Below are 18,300 nucleotides of genomic sequence, written 5' to 3'. Positions count from 1 at the left end.
TATGTGATATGTGTGCTGTCCTGTCTGTGGGAAAATGCAAATAAAAGATCCCTTGCTAATGGGAAAATGTAGCGGGTTTTCTCTGAGACTACAATTCAGAGTTAAACAATTATTTAACATCCAATAGCCGATGATTAACAAATTGGTGTGTACTCTAGTAGTGTTATTAAACAAAACAAACATTAACTGTCTTCTAAAAGTATGTATACATTGTAAAATACCCCCATGTGTGAATGTAAGAGCAGCTTATAGTGATCTTGTGCCACACGTACATCAAAGACCATGGTATGTACTATCCTGTCTACGGAAAAAATACAATGGCAGTCCCGTAGGAACGATATCTGGAATGGGGGGGGGGTGGGGGGACAACCTCTAGTAAAGGGAACACAATCTCTAGTTGAAAGGGGGGGGGGGGGAGGAAGGCTCAAACCATATTTTAATTTTTATTTCAGAGGAGTACAAAAATCTTACATTTTTGCTCTTGCTCCTTCAGGCCTGTACATTAAAACCCCTTTTTGCTTTTCGATGGAAGTAACCTATGTGAGACGCAAGAAATATCTCCTTCCTCTCCCTCCCTCCCTCCCCCCCCCCATCTCTCTCTCTCTCTCTCTCTCTCTCTCTCTCTCTCTCTCTCTCTCTCTCTCTCTCTCTAACAATTTTGGTGCAATAATTTTAGAAGCAAAGTTTTATCAATTAACGCATTTGTGTGTCATCTGTCGTGTCGTAAAGTGTGTAGGAAATGTCGAATTATCGTCTGCTAACTTCGACAATCGATTGTCCGTGTGTGTAAAGCGTTCGGAGCGGCTTCGAGTATGCCAAGTCAATTTTAATTTATATATGCAAAGTTTTACATCCCGGCTGAAATGTGTGTTAACTACACGCTACACACGAGGAGTTCTCGCAGGGCTGTAAAACCGGACCATGTTTACACTTGGTCTGGTGCGATACCGATAGGCAGCGCGGCATTACGGGGTGGGACAGGCAACCGAGGACGCGCGAGCTAGGGGTGGAGGGAAAACAGAGGCTATAAATATTCATGAATCCGCACAAAGGCACTGAAGCCGCGCAGCCAAAGCGAAGTTTGAACTGCCGTTCATTTATCTGTCTTTCACCGGCAGAGGCACACATCGGCTGTGTGAGTCACTGATACTCGGCGAGCGTGTATTCTCTGTGTAATTGTCTTCAGCTGTGAAAGAAACTCAGGATAGTTACTGCCAGTGCGCACAGCTTCGCGAGTAGAGTGTACGCAAAGAAGCCCGAGCAGCGCTCGTGCAAGTTAAAAATAATTTATACTTAAAAAAAAATCCTTTGGATTATAGCTGGGAATAAACTACAGATCGTTTTTGGAAGATACCCGACATCGTCAAGCGAACCGAAAGTTTTCGTGTTACCGTTTTTGGGTTTTTTGGAAAACTGTTTCACAATGGAAAACAGATTGCTCCTATGTTCGCTGGCAGTGCTCGTTCTTTGTGTTTTCACCAGCATTGGACGTGAAATCCACAAACCTAGAAATTGCATGGAGAAGGGGCAATGCTGTACTGGACAAAATAACACATGTTTTGCCCATGGACCACGGTTAGATAGGAACGTGAATGAAACTCAATGTTACTGCGATGCGAACTGTCTTATAATGGGGGACTGTTGTATAGATTTCCACGAAACATGCAAAGGTAGGTATATATACATATTTTTTAAGACACAGAATAACTAACAAACCTAATGACAAACTTTAAAACCCTAACCCCGTAAGGCTGGAAATACTCCGATAAGCATATATATTTGGCTCAATTTATCATAAAAATGTGTCCCTGTTGAAATCTGGCATATGTAACAGATACTATTCCCATGCCAGAGGTGCCTAAACCATAACGTTAAGAAGGGCTTTACGTAGTCTAGTAGCAGTTTACAATACTTTTAATAATGGGTTTAACCAGCCCTAACCTAAATATTGGTATATTTACTACTGCAAGCATTACATTTGTCCGACACATCTGCCGTCAACCGAGTCAAACTTAGTTGTCGACAGATGTGTCGGACCAGCATTATAGATCGTGAAAGTTAATTAAAACTGTTTCTTTTTTAAATGCTAAATGTCTATATGTGATCTCTTGGTTTACAGTAGTTCAATACATATGCCATCAAACTGAATTCGGACTTGGTAGTTGTTTATCATATTGCATTTACAAATTAAGGAACGACTTTCCTTTGGCACTGTCACTAGCCCTAACCCTAACTCTATTTATGATATCATAAGTATTTATAATATTCTTTATACGTGACAATGCCAAAAGAAAGTCGTACCACAAATTCAAGAAACAGATGTACAGCCGAAGCAAACCTACAACATGTTATGCCATTAACCAGAACCATGTTAATATATTGTGTTTTTCACACACGTTGTGGATGACATCATGTAATACATATTTTATGACTTCCTGGCTTTATTCCTACGTAAACGACCGCCTGTCCGCCTCCTGATCAGTCCCCCAGAGATGCCGCGACGTTTGGGTGAGAATTCGATTACGGGGAATTTCATCTGATGAATATATTAGCTTGTGAGCTCATACATTGCCCCATTTGATGTCTTGGTGTTTTGACAGTCTGAGGCGACCGGGTCTAATATGTAAACGAGAAACAGGTTTATATCAAGAGGGACAGATTGGGAAATTTGGATTCACGGACTCTGCCCTGTCCTTTCGGCACTATTGTAGGACATACACACATACATACATACATACATACATACAGACGCACGCACGCACGCACACACGCACGCACACACAGATACAGACAGACATTCAGTTTCCTGAAACCCAAGGTTACATCAAACGACACTGATGTCTTCGTTAGTCGCTATACCCTACTATGTTAATTGTAGATGGAAGATGGCAAGTTTTGATTGAATTATTGAAACTTTTGCAATGAGAAGTTATGAACAAAACATATAACCATGAATATACCCTTATAATGGCTGGGTTGCTTCACTTTTGTTTTTACCATAGGGGAAGAATAAAACACATTTCCAACTTTTTTGCCAGCAATAATTATATCCATTTGTTCCAGGTATGTATAATCTATTTGAATTATGTGACAAAACCTTAAATACAACATATCCAAATCAACAAATGAAATTTGTTTAAAAAAAAAAAAAAATACTGCTCAAAGGCTAGTAAAATGTATGGGTGGGGGAGGGTGGCGAGGGAGAGCCACAGCATCCAATGGATGGGGCACAGTCTCTCTAGATTAAAACTTATATATTAAGTAGGACCAAAAAAAAGAACCCGTACATTTTCAATCTTGGGGGTGGGGTGAGCTGGCTGGGGTTGGGGGCGCACAGTCCGTGGAATATTGGCTGGAACGAGAAATATCTCGATGAGTTCAGCGACGGGGATCGATCGCATTTTACCATTGGACTACGTCCCGCCCCAGTAATTAATATTACATGAATCAGGAGGAGGAGGAAGCAGAATGTGCACTGTTATTAGAGTTCCTTCTGGTCACATCAGTGTAAGCTGTCTGCACATCAAAGATTATCTATTGAAACTAACGCTGTTGTCAGTTTATCTACACTTTGTCAACTTAGCGCAGGCAAAACGGGGGACGTTGAACCCTGGATCAGCCTAATCCCAAGTTTAAACAAAAGCCACTGGAAAGTTCGCACATCATAGAAGATTTTTGGTTCGTGTTTGCGATCGAACACTTTTTCTCCAAACGACAGGTCCATGGAAGGCGCACGGCATCACGTATTTTTAGTGCGGCACTATTGTTGGTGTGACAAAATCAGTGCCACGATCCGTTTGTGTGTGGCCTTGCGAGAGCGTTTTAGGCCTTTTGTCGCACTTGGCATATTTGTGGATCGGGAAAATTGGGGTCCTTTGTTGGTGAGACACCATACCGATACATGGAGTGACTGCGAGGTGTCCATGCGATTAAATACATTCCTAGAGTCACAACCTGTAAACGGATTCTTGTTTATGATGTGGGTTATGTTGCTCGATCGTTCAAAAACACAATAATCAAGGTCATTAACGACACAGGAAAATATGATACCTCAGCTCATAAAATATCTTGTATCATCACAGACATTTAGAGGCTTGTATGATCAATGCCATATACACACGATAGGTCCGTTCTTTTATTTATTCATTTTCATTTTAGTCCTTAATAGTTATATTCACGTACGGTTCAAGCTTTCGGTCCTGAGCAAAGACCTCAGCTATCTCAGCCACTTGTCCAGGACAGTAATTAATGGTTAGTTTTTAGTGATCAGTGACACATAAGCCGATCTAGTTGTCTTACACCTTCCCATTAAGCCGTTAAAACAATCTGGTTTGAAGCCAATACTGGGATGCGAACCCAACCCTACTGGCTTCAAGGTCGATAGCTTACCCACTATGCCACCGAGTCTGACGACACAAACTAACGAAAGTCAAAACGTCTACTCAAGTCGGACGTGCTGTACAACAAGTTGTTCTGGCGAGAATGTTAAAATCTTGTAACTTTGTACCATTCTGAGAAATTTCGTGTAAATGTTTTATCACAAACATCACATGATTGCTTCTCCATATCCCAAGGAATGCTCTATTTTGATTTGCTTAATGGTAGATTATAAGCACATGCCTGCTTTTGGCATATGCCTCTTCAAAGAAGCGGATCTTGTAGGCCAAGTACTATTATGGGGGGGGGGGGGGGGGGGTTCACGAGCGTTTATTTTTACGTTTAAGTTAAACTCAACTCTTCAGTGGATCTTTTCAATATGAATACGACCAGTGGAAGAGGAGCCACGAGTCCAGAGTGGGGACTTTCAAGATGTGCATTTTCTCCAAGGTCGTGCAAGGTCGTTGAATTTGTCTTCAACGTAACACTTTATTCGTACCATTCTTGTTGCATCATTCCCCCAAAAAATCCTGGATTCGCCTCGATAAAGCAATGGATCAACGAATTGTTAGCATGTCTGTCTGATATGGACCTGAAGTTATTAGACCTAGCTTCTAAAAGCATCGAATCTATCTGTTAAGCAGCTATAAAACATTTATCGCTAAATAACCAGGTGTTAAGCTGAAATGATCAACTTTAGCAAATCCAGTTTGTTTCTGGTCGTCTACGGTGTTTGTTGTACTAGCTCCAAATGCATTTCACGGAAGCAGAATGGTGTACAAATGATACGTACCTTGCGAACTAAGGTCATTGACTTTAATAAGCTCGTTATATAACATTTAATAATGCATCCGATACTCGGCCAACACGGAATACCTACTCGTCAAAGAAAAGCACACAACGACCTTTGATATACATATACACATGTACCGGTTCTGAAGCACGTGCATTCTCTGCTGCACAACCCTATGACTACGTGTGCTTGAAAGCTGGGTCATCCATCCAGGTATTAACCGAACCAAGCACTGCTTACCTTTGATATGACCGAAAGCCGGTGTTTGTAAATTTATAGTGTAGTCACAGTTTTATCTTTGTCTATGATCTTGTGAGAAAACATCCCCATCAGTTTGCCATCATCATGGCAAATGTTACAACGCATGGCTGGTCGACTTTAGAGTTCAGTTGGTGTGCACAAGATAATTGAAATCACGTGTGCGCGATTTACTTTTATTTGAAGTAAATACGCTACCGACGTATTGTGTTGTATTTGTTTGAGATATTTACTATCAAGTCAAAAATAAACTGACCCCGGAGGAGGTCGTCTATTCATATTTTACACAGAAACAGTTTAAAACAGACTGACTGGCTAATTATTATGAGACACAATATACTTGCTTATAGGAACCGGTGGTAAAAAGTGTGTTTGTGCCCTCCCACCCCTCCCCGTCCTCCCCGTCCGCTTCATACATTGTGCCCACGGTACTGCTGAAGGTGGTGGGGGTCTCTAGCCGCTCCAATAATTGTGAATAAAAAAATACTATTGATAGTAAATCATAAGGCAGAGATGAATTTTACTTGAAGAATGCAGGAAATTGCATTTAAGGACATCTAGTTTTCAAACTTTTACGGGAGAACATACCCCCGAACACCCTCGGAACTTTGCTTTGCGCCCTCGTTCTCAGTCAGCCCTCCCCCACCTGTCTACTTGCTTCCGCCGTGCCTGTTTTTATGTGCCTATATCCATTCGAGGGTCAGGCACATTTATCCCAAGCCAAATCTTTGGCATAGTCAGTGGTTAGGCTTGAGACAGGATCACTTGAGCTAGTTCTTGGTAGATTCTAACTACTCATGCCCAGTACGCCAAGTACAACATCAAAGAAAAAAAAAGTCGTGTTATTTAGTCTGACCTACATGCCCGTTTAGTTGATGTGACATGTTTATTAAAGATACATGGGTTACTTACGATGTGCTTATCTGACTAGCTAATTGGTTCTTGTCAGGCACGGAAGAGCGGGGTGGGGGTGGGGTGGGGGGATGGGGCGGACAAGCCCTCCAATAATTCTGAATAAAAATATTGTTGGTTGTAAATCTTGATACAGAAATGAATTTTATTTGTAGAATGCAGGAAATTGCAGGGGAACATACCTCTAAACCCCTAAGAAACTTTACTTTGCGCCCTCGATCTCCGTGCCTGCTTGTTATGTGTGATTTATGATATTTCGTCCAAGCACAGATAATAGTAGTCCAAATCTGTCCATAATAGATGGACTAAATATTGAGGTTTTGGAAGGGTTTACAACGGGTGCGAACTTGTAATACCCGCACTAAGGCCTATAATTTTATATGCAACAGCGAAATTAAAAAGCGTAAGAAATGTGAAGTATCTGGACGTTTAGCACGTATCATATATGGTTTTACCTGGGTCAAAAAAGGGAAACCACTCGCTAGCCTGGTTTAGGGGCTTTACGTTACCGAATGACGACTTTGGAAACCAGCCAAATCTGTTGGGAACGTTATCGTTGCTCGTTGACATTGAACGCAAACCAAGGGCTTGTATGGATGAAATCATTGTGAAAATTGAATCTCGTTTTTGGTAAGTCAGTCGGAGTTACATTACCGTATGTTGGGGTCGGTTTGGGGTATAGGGATCATATATGTATGTACAATTAATAATTACGTATCGGTGATTTTAAAAGTAGAAACCGTGAATTGACGAATGCACACGTACACATGTGACTGCATGGGCGTACATGGGGGGGGGGGTTTCGATGGGTTCGACCGACCCCCCCCCCCTGAAATCGCTTTTTTTTAATAATTTAATATATCTGACATTGATATCTGACATTATTATATTTACTCAACATAGAAATATATGCCCAATATCTCTGCAATCTATTTTGGAACCCCCCTTTTCAAAATCCTATGTACGCCAATGGACTGACGTTTCTTGTTCGTGTATCAATGAAGACTTGAAAACGTAACAGCTGTACGCGTGTCAATGTTGATAATTCACGTACCATGTTGACTGCTGCACGCGCGCTGCACGGTAACATTAGAACATGCAACATTGGTATGACTTGGGACAGCTGGTCTTCATTATTGGATGACTTTTATACTCCACACAATATGTTTTACACCACGCACACAATGAAAGATGTAACACTTTTAGACAACTACAATGTATGAGAAAATATTGCATGCACATTTTTATGACGTTGTCCGTAATAACATCAAACACATATAGAGTTTTATAAGCTTTTTCATAACAACATTTTACTGTGCATCATTGTTGCTTTTGCAGTAAATAAATATAATATGTAATTACTGTTCATTAACCATGTTATGTGGTTTTGGTTTGAATTGTATTGTGGTGGTAAACTTGTATTGCTGCAGTATTGGTACGTGTGTATGAACTAGCTGTTCTTGCTTCCATTCATAGTAGCCTGCGTGGCAAGAGTGTGGTTTTTCTATTCTAATCTTTAAGCCCATCTGTCATAAGTTCCACAAACCTGGTTGGTTATGAAGCAGATACATATGCAGGCAATTGCACAGGAGGGATAAGATCTACACTGGCGAGAGGAAGGTGTCTAAAAGGTTTGGATCATGGTTCCTTGAAAAAAGAAAATAATTTGCTTTGCACAGGGAGTTTTCGACTTCAGAACTTGCCTCCCCCCCCCCCCACGCACCTGTAAACAATGCGGGGGGGGGGAATCTGGAAATCATTATAGAAACTTAAAGAAAATTCTCTTCTTAACTGTTTAAGGAGTTTTAGACTATTAACTACTCAGTTGCCCCCCCCCCCCCCAAACAAACAATCCTAGGTATGGCCCTGTAACATATATTCATTTGTGGTAATATTTTTGTTTTTTGTGTGACTGGTATACATGTTTTGTCTGCATGTAAGACTAGCAAGGGGAGGCTCAGACATATTGCACTGTTTATATAAAGATATTGGATTTCATCTTTAATCTCAAGAATTCATTGTTGTAAAGCTGGGGCAGTAATTTACTGAGGAATGTTAGCTGGAAGCAGACTGCACTCTGAATACATGGCTGCACTTATTAAAGGTACACACCCTTGTTAAAGGTACACACCCTTATTACACCCAGTGCACTGCAAACGCAGTCGATCTACACTAGTATATAGCTAGCTATACGTAGAAGAATGGCACGACATCACTAGAGCACATTGATTTATTTATATCATCAGCTATTGGATGTCAAACATCTGGTAATTTCAACATATAGTCCTAGAGAGGAAACCCAGTACATTTATCAATTAGTAGCAAGGGATCTCTTATATGCACATCCCTTAGACAGGACAGCACATACCACAGCCTTTGATATACCAGTTGTGGTGCACTGGTTGGAATGAGAAATATATGGCAGTGGCGTAAGAAGATTTCAAAAGGGGGCACACGCATATAACCATCGCTGCTGTTACTGGATCAAGAAAACGTGTTCCCCCACTTCCTATGCCAGTGTAATAAATGGTGCTTTCATCGAACCATCTCAGTGGATCCATTCTCTGATTGGTGTTTGCCCCATCCTGTCCAGTGCCCCATGATTGCTATATCAAAGGCCATGGTATGTGCTGTCCTTTCTGTGGGAAAGTACATATAAAAGATCCTTGCTGCCAATAAAGAAAATATAGATGTCTCCTTTAAGGGTATGTGTACATCCAATAGCCGATGATTAATAACAAAATATGCTCTAGTGGTGTCTTTCAACAAACAAACTGTGACAAAAAAAGAAAGGAATGTTTATTTAACACCATTTCAATAGATTTCAAACTACACATGTATGGCAAACACTTTGTTCCCCAAAATATGTTTTATTTATTGAATGATTCCCAACAAAAGTTTGTACATTAAACTTTAGTGATTTAAAAGGTTTTTTTTTTTAACGTGACAAATCCCACAGATATCGTTGAAATGACTTGACTAGGGGACAGGAAATGGTCCATTTGACTCTTGTTTGTATTTGATAATTAGCCCATTTGCTCGTGGATATAAATTTCGTGGGTCAGTGTGCTGTTGGATTTTGTCAAGTGTTTTACGGTCTGTTTTAGCTGGCTGCTGAATGGAGAGACTTGAAAGATGAGATGATTTTAGACCTCCTTTTAAGAAACTTGAACCTGAAACCCACAGCAGGTTTCCACAGCTGCTCATTCCCCTGGTAGGAGGGAGGAATGGGAGAAGGAATCTAATTAATATGTTAATTTAACAGTAATTTTGTTCTATATATATATATATATATATATATATAGGGCCGAATTTACGCAGCCTGTTTTTTTTTTAAATGCAGGTTGTTAGTACATGTAGTTACATGCATTTAAGTCAAAAACAGGCTTTGTACATTTGGCCGAGAGTGTCATAGTTTTTATTACAAGTAGCCTAACTAGGGGTGTAAGATTGTCTGGAACTGGTTGGGGGAGGTTTCAAATATGAACTTAATGAAGACTTTTGTCTAAATTTTCTTAGACATGCACAGTTTTTAAATAGCCTAATATTGCACTGTAAACAATATTGTTTTAACCTCAGTACGGGAGGAGGGTTCATCAGATCCCCCCCCCCCTCCTCTCAGCCTACACCTCTGCTAAAATGCAGTGATGGCTTCTAAGTTCTTTGCTTTGACCATCTGCCAGGGCCTGGTTAGAAGTGTTCAGTAATTTATGAACTCGGTAAATTAGCATAGCTTGAACTTCCACACACAAATAAGGTCATGTATTAAAAGAATACATTGTCCCAGTGCTGGACCTCATGAGGGAGGAGTTGAATGTAGCTCTGTGATACACCATTAGCATCTGTCCAAGGTACAAAAGATTGTACAGTCAAATTTTGGCCATAGGTCATCCAATATTTTGTGTGCTGTCATGTGATCCACCATATTAATGCTGGGTCCATCACTTGGCATTTGTTTTTGTTTCTACTAAAATAAAAATACTTCAGATTCCCCCAGAATTTCAAATTTTAGTGCCATCTGCAACTTTAGGCATTGTCATTTAAGTTCTTGATGAAAACCTCACAATAACTCTTCTACTGTCCATGTTTCCTAACGATCTGATGAGATGTATGAGATTTTTTTCATCATGATTTGAGTATCCTGTATTATGTACATACAAGAGCATCAATTTTAACAAAATAAAAAAAATATATGATACAAGTTGAAGTTTATTATTCAGACCTCAGTATTCTAAAAGGTATTTATTAATGTCATTTATTTAATTTTTCTCAAATACTGATAGAGAAGTTGAGAGAATCTCATGTAGTATTGCCTGTTGTGGGGAGGGATGTAGCCCAGTGGTAAAGTGCTCGCTTGATGCATGGTCAGTTTGGGATAGATCCCCACTGGTAGGCCCATTGGGCTATTTCTCGTTCCAGCCAGTGCACCATGACTGGTATATCAAAGGCCGTGGTATGTGCTATCCTGTCTGTGGGATGGTGCATATAAAAGATCCCTTGCTACTAACAGCCGATGATTAATAAATCAATGTACCCTAGTGGTGTTGAGTGTGTCATAAACTGGATGCATAAGGGTCAAACTTGACTTGAATGCTGACCAGAGACCAGCAATTTGTTTTTTTGCCTAACCTGCTCATTAGCTGCTCATACACCAAGGCTGTAGACTGGTATTGGCTACATTTATAATTCTGGTTCCACTACTGACTGGTATGTTGGGCTAACAAACAAAAACAGCTGTGTTTATTGGTAACATTTTTGCTGATAACTGAACAAAATTTAGTAATATAGTGGACTGTTTATTTCTTTACATTTCTCCTGGAAGTAGCAGCAAATTGATTCAACAAACAGAAAGATCACTTTACTTCAGTGTTGGACATGATCAAACTCTGGCCAGTTGTGGCTGGTTATTGCAGTGAGGAAATATATCCAAGTAATGGTTGGTACAGGTGTGTAAACACAAAGGGGAAACAATAAGGGTTGAAAATGTGTTACTGGTTATAGTGTTTTCACCGGCCTTGGTGGGGCAGTGGTTAAGCTATTGGACTACAAGCTGGTAGGTACAGGGTTCGTAGCGTGGTATGGGCACCAACCCAGAGTGAGTTCTTAAGTGCTCAGTGGGTAGGTGTAAGGCCACTACACACTCTTCTCTGTCACTAACCAACTAAGAACTAACCCACTGTCTTGGACAGACAGCCCAGATAGCTGATGTGTGTACCCATGACAGAGTGCTTGAACTTTAATTGGATATAAACACGAAAATAAATTGAAAAGAAAAAATATAGTGTTTTCTTCATGGTTATAGTGGTTTTATCAAGGAACGACCTTAGTGATTTCTCACACTGACTTTATAGTCACATGAAGTGGTGAAATCTGAGTCTGTGGTAAAATTCTCTCCTGAGGTTCAATGGCTTACAATATTGATTGCCATCAATCGACTTTGTTTTATCTCATGCTAACCAGTGGTCTACAGCTAGTAAATCAAAGGCAGTGATGTGTACTATCCTGTCTGTTTGAAAGTGCATATGAAAAATGCTTTTCTGGTAGAATTAGCATATGTGGTGGCAACAGGTTTCCTTTTTCTCTCAATCATGTATCAAATTAACCATATATTACTAACCATCATTTATGTTTTCAGGTGCCACATGACTGTAAGATAGTGATACTATGGCATGCCAACCCTGGCACTAGTGACGACCGTATTTGTTTTCTGCGGTTAATAAACTTCTTTTAAAAAAACAGAAAGAAAGAAAAGGTTTCCAAGGGCCAAGGCTGAAAAGTGAAAACCTATTCTATAAGTATTACCTGTCATCTTACTTACATAATAGCGAGCTCCACGTGATGGAGTTGACACTTGAACACTGGAGACAGGTTAGAGATGGTCATCACTCTAGCACTGTCATTTGTAACACATAATCTCTTAATAACAGACTCACAGGGCAGTTCAGACGTAGGTGTATGACTCGGCTGACCTTCACTCTCTGCACTGAGCTCGGTGGGCCACCCAGATGGTGAGGCAGAGACCAAGGACACAAGGATAAACAGTAGACTGGAGTGGAAATGTAAAATTCCTTCCATCCATCCACTCATCCATCCATCCATCTAGCCATTCATCCATCCATCCATCCATCAAAACCCACTCCCAAAGCCATCCATCCATCCATCCATCCAAACACACACTCAAACCCCCCATCTACCAATCCATCGATCTGTCCACCCAAAATTACCTACCCACCCCTCCTTCTCCATCCATCCAAATGTAACCATCCGCTCATTCATCCATCCATCCATATATCCATCCATCCCTCCATCTATCTGTCCCTCCCTCCATCTTGTCCGTCCATCCCTCCCTCTGTCCCTCCCTCCCTTCATTTCTCCCTCCCTCCCTCCACCCATCCCTCCATCCAAAACCATCCATTCCTCCATCCCTATCTCCCCTCTCTTCCTCAGTCCATCCATTCATCTATCTACAATTCCATCCATCGAAACATTGTCCATTTGTCTCTCCATTTGCCCATCACTTCCTGCCTTTCCCCCAGAATCCATTAAGATAATACAATAAATATCTGGGCTCCTTCTCTCCTCATCTGTAACTAACTTTGTCTCATTCTGATTCAATTAGATTTTGATTAACCCAAATGAAATTTGACATCCCCAGTTCAAACAGTTTAACTAACACAAAGTGCTTGATGTGATTTTGGTGAGGGATTAACTTGGCCAGAATGCGATCCCTCCACCAACAGCCCTGCTGGCCACAGTCAACAATAAACTGGCCAATCTGTTGACCTGTATTGTGAGTGTCTGTGACCAGCTCATGTCCTGCTGTCATGTTCCCCTCTCACACCAATGACTGTTGCTGGGTCCGAGCCTGACAAGTGACAATTAGCTGGAGGCCAGTTGCCATTAGATTGGTCAAGTGTATTTATCTGTCATTTGTAGTCAACCTCAGGTGGATTTCGTTTAGGGAAAAGGGGTGGGAGTGGATGATTGCTTGGATTGAGGTGTCAGAGGTTTCAGAATCAATTCATTTCTCAGTAGAACGTTTAATGGTTTGCTTGATAACTTGTTGACAGTCCAGGGCACTTATTAATTTGTTTGCTAGATAGTGGAGAATGTATGAGGAAGTACAAGAAGTGTTGAGATGTACATATTGCATGTGTTAGCTATAATGGAAAGGTCGGATTGTTTAATGACACCTCAGCATATGTAACGCTGAATATTTGTTGTCCATCATATGGCTGATTTGGAATAGACTGACAGAGGAAACCAGCAGCTGCCACATAGGTTACTCCTTCCAAATAGCAGAAATTTATCTTTTTATATGTGTTCTTAGCGACAAGGCAACAGATATCACACACCCCTTGATATATACCTTCCTTGCAGGTGACCCATTGGGCTATTTCTCATTCCAGCCAATGCACCACGACTGGTATAATAAATGCCATGGTATGTGCTATCCTGTCTATGGGATGATTCATATAAAAATGTTGCAGGTTTCCTTTCGATGACTACATGTCAGAATTACGAAATGTTTGACATCCAGTAGCTGATGATTAATAAATCAATGTGCTCTAGTGGTGTTATTAAACAAAGAAAACTTTAACTTTAATATACATGTATACCAGTGGGTTGAGAAAAACAAGTCCACTCAGGTAAACCTTGTACCACTGAGCTACATCATTCCTCCTTTTGACTTGCTGTTCCTGTTAGTAGAGCCATTGCTAGGTATTTGAACTAATTATTAAAACAAATATTTGATGGTGTATTATAGGTGAGCTGTCTAGATTATTGAAAGTTTAATAGGATTCAGTCTTTGCATAAAATAAGACCAGCTCATCTTACAGTAGCAGGTTTCTTTCCCCTATGTCACAATTATCAGGTTCGACACTTAATATGGCTGCTGAATAAACAGCTGGCTAAGGTGTTGTAAAACAGGCATTCTTTGCTTTAAAGCTGTGTTCAGTTACTTATGTTGTTTTGACTTTAATGTCAAAACTAAAACTTAATTGTTAACAAGAGATTCCTGATGTGATGCATGCAGACACCTGATCTAAGTTTGAAAAAAAAGAAAGAAAAAAAAAGAAGAGGTTTTACTGGGATGCCCATCTTCTAGAAGTCATCAGCTATAATGCTCACAAAATCAAATAACCCATAACAACAATCTACAAAATAAAGTTATCCAGATTTATTCATGCACGATCATTCTGTCAGACCAAACAGAAGTTGAAAAAAGGTTATTCTGATCATTCTGAAGTTGAAAAAAGGTTATTCTGATCATTCTGAAGTTGAAAAAAGTTTATTCTGATCATTCTGAATGGGACATAGCCCAGTGGTCAAGTGCTAGTCTGATTGATCTAGGATTGAAGGAAATATTTTATTTAACGACGCATTCAACACATTTTCTTTACGGTCACATGGCGTCAGACGTATGGTTAAGGACTACACATATATTGAAAGAGAAAACCCGCTGTCGCCACTCCATGGGTTACTCTTTTCGATTTGCAGCAAGGGATCTTTTATATGCACCATCCCACAGACAGGATAGTACATACCACGGCCTTGGTTACACCAGTTGTGGAGCACAGGCTGGAACGAGAAATAGCCCAATGGGCCCACTGATAGGAATCGATCCTAGATTGATCGCGCATCAGTCAAGTGCTATACCACTGAGTTACGTCCTGCTCCGATCTAGGATTGATGCCCATTGGGCTATTTGTCAGTCCAGCCAGTGATTCACAACTGGTGTAACAAAAGCCATGGTATGTACTAACCTGTCTATGTGATGATGTCTACAGAATTAACTGAAAAGAGTAGTGCATGGTGGCAATGAGTTTCCTCTCTCATTATGGGTGTGGTCCTTAACCATATGTCCAGTGCCATAAAACCATAAATAAAAATGTTTCAACTTTTAAGTGCGTCATTAAATAAAACATTTCTGCCTTCTTTTCTCAACACGTTCTCATAATTGGACCAGACAATCTGGAAATGGAACTGGTGATTAATGTGCATATTCAGAGCAAGCTGTTGTAGGACATGCCTATCTTGGGCACAGGCACCGGCCTCGGCCAGTTCCTCTGTCCAAGTCAGGAAAGGGGGGGGGGGGGGGGGTGGAGGAGAGACCTCCTGTGCTGGCAGGTGCAGGGGAGGTGGAGGAGAGACCTCCTGTGCTGGCAGGTGCAAGGGAGCACCAGCAGCAGCCTGACCATGGTCAGTAGCAGGGTGTGTGTGTGTGTGTGTGTGTGTGTGTGTGTGTGTGTGTGTGTGTGTGTGTGTTTTGGTGCTATGGTGCTATGGAATTTGGAATGTCCTGTAGGATTGTCCAAAGAGAAAGGGTGCACATTTTTGATGAAGGAGGTTAGTTGCAATTTGGAACGGTCGATCTAATGGAAAGGGTTAGGAGCTATGAGTAGGTTTGGATATTAGTAGGCCGAGAGTAGTTCAGAACCAGACAATGATAGAAGAAGCCTACTTCTCCAGTACGAGTCATCGTGTGTTTGATGAACACTACCATTGCCATTAATGTGGTGGGAGTTAGATCAGTTGGTAGAGCGCTTGCCTAAGGTGATTGGGCCAGGATCGAATCCCCTCGGTAGACCCATTCTCTGATTAGTTTTTTCCCATTCCAACTAGTGTCATACACCTTGTATATCAGAGGCCATGGTGTTTGCTGCCCTGTCTATAGGGGAAAAAAAGAGTTTGTTTTGTTTAACGACACCACTAGAGCACATTGATTAGTTAATCATCAGCTATTGAATGTCAAACATTTGGTCATTATGATACATAGTCACCAGAGGAAAACTGCTACATTTTTCCTAATGCAGTAAGGGATCATTTATATGCACTTTCCCACACACAGGAAAGCACATACCATGGCCTTTGACCAATTGTGGTGCACTGGCTGGAATGAGAAAAAACCAAATCAGTTCAAGGTGGTTCAATCCTGCGATGCAAGCACCTCAAGCGAGCACTCAACCAACTGAGCTAACTCCTGCCCCTGTCTATAAGAAAGTGCATATAAAATATCCCTTGCTATTAACTTCTAATCTGAGAAAAGGTTAAATACCATTGTTATGCATGGGCTGCATGTTTTGGCAGGACGGTTTGCTGACTGAAAGTAGTTTGTTAACTGATTGTACATGTAGTTTGCACTGGAAGAAATGTAGCAGATTTCTTCTGAAGACTAAGTGTCAAAATTATTAAAATTATGTTTAACATGCAATAACCGATGATTAATAAATCAATGTCCTTTAGTGGTGTCATTACACAAAACAAACTTTATCTCTCCCATTGCTCCACATTCCCACTGCCTAGATGGGAGGACGTCTGCTCAAGTTCTGTCACTGAATAATTTCCATCTAAATTTCAGCCTGATCACCTTACTAATCCATCTTGTAGTGTGTAGTCTGTTGGATAGCTGACACGCAATGCTTTGTCCAGGTTAATTAATGACCAATTACCTAGGAGCATGGCCATGCAAGACAATGTCCGGTCTGCTATCAGGTGGACACTGGTCATTGGATACAAATGGGACAGCGTTGATTAATAATGATTCTCTTGTTACAGACTCTGGCCTCTTGTCTTGGTGACATGTACGAGACAGGTGTTAAAAACAGATGGTAATTGATGGGATTATTGTGGCTCATAAAGCTTGTAATCAGACCCATTTGGTAGAGCCCACAGATCAATGCAAAGATCCGCAATAAAAGGGTTGATGGATGGTCATGCTTTGCAGTAGAAATGGCTAAATTGGTTCTCGTGACATTCTCTTTGGAGAGGATTTTGTAAATTGTAGGTTATTCTTACGATATGATTGATATCATATATTTTTATTGGGTTTTGAGCTATATGTGACATTATGTTGTCAACGAGGTGACAATGCAATATTATTAATACAATAACAGTTGAATTTGTTTTTTGTCCGTATGAATGACAGTTTTCTTCCACTTCAAATCTGAGAAAATTTTAAATATCATTGTTATGGGCTGCATGTTTTGGCAGAACTGTTTGTTGACTGAGACCAGCCTAAGTGGAGCAGTTGTTAAGCCATCGGACTAAAGGCTTGTAGGTACAGGGTTCGCAGCCCAGTACCGGCTCCAACACAGAGTGAGTTCTTAAGAGCTCAATGGGTAGGTATAAGGCCATTACACCCTCTTCTCTCTCTCACTAACCACTAACAATTAACAACTAACCCATTATCCTGGACAAACAGCCCAGATAACTTAGGTGTATGCCCAGGATAGTGTGCTTGAACCTTAATTTGATATAAGCACGAAAATAAGTTGAAATGAAATGTCTTTTAAGTTAAAGGTGAGGGTTGTGCTATTTTCATATCTTGAAGAAGTGTAACTTACCGTAGAATAAAAAACTTTGGTTAGGTATGTAGAAAAATACAATTCCATAGATTTATCTGCCACCTGCTGATACCATTTCAACAAACACATTTCTGTTGGTGTATTTTGTATTACAGTACACCCAGCACTGTCTTCCTATTTCACACGCCTCTGTCGATAGAGATGAACATGATAGCACCAAAATAAAAACAAAGAATGTTTTCTATTTATCAATGTGTTAAGAAATACTTGAAAAACATCATCAAGAAAATAAAAAGCACAAATATTTGTTTTAGATAAAAGTGTCATTTCTCCGATCTGATAGCTGTTAGAGTGTTTAGATATAGATGATCCTGCTATAAATATTTCCGTTCTGCATGCAAAATCATGTATTTTATATATTTCAATTAAAGTTTGTTTTGTTAAATGAGAACCACTAGGGCTCAGTGATTTATTAATCATCAGCTATTGGATGTCAAACTAACAAAGTACATTACATAATCAATGGTTAAAAGGAATGTTCAAAGCTTTATATATCATATCAATATAAATAGCCACTGAAGAAATTTTTATTTAGGACAACATAATGTAGGCCAAACAGTACACTGAAAAGAAATAATGATGTAGCATAAT

At 40.3% G+C, this 18,300-nt stretch overlaps 1 protein-coding gene across 1 annotated transcript in view; it reads left to right on the top strand.

Moving 5' to 3' along the window:
- The first annotated feature begins 972 nt into the window (after positions 1–972).
- Positions 973–18,300, top strand: part of LOC121367666 (somatomedin-B and thrombospondin type-1 domain-containing protein-like) — an 89,780-nt gene continuing 72,452 nt past the window's right edge. Inside the window, exon 1 of the mRNA XM_041491973.1 lies at positions 973–1,670. Coding sequence (XP_041347907.1) covers positions 1,424–1,670 — 247 coding nt within the window. The 5' untranslated portion in view covers positions 973–1,423. The remainder of the gene's footprint in view (positions 1,671–18,300) is intronic.

This window comes from Gigantopelta aegis, chromosome 3 (assembly GCF_016097555.1).
Source record: "Gigantopelta aegis isolate Gae_Host chromosome 3, Gae_host_genome, whole genome shotgun sequence".
In the NCBI taxonomy this organism is placed as follows: Eukaryota; Metazoa; Mollusca; class Gastropoda; order Neomphalida; family Peltospiridae; genus Gigantopelta; species Gigantopelta aegis.
The sequence above is the reverse complement of the archived record's forward strand: the minus strand, read 5'-3'. Positions and strand labels throughout refer to the sequence as shown.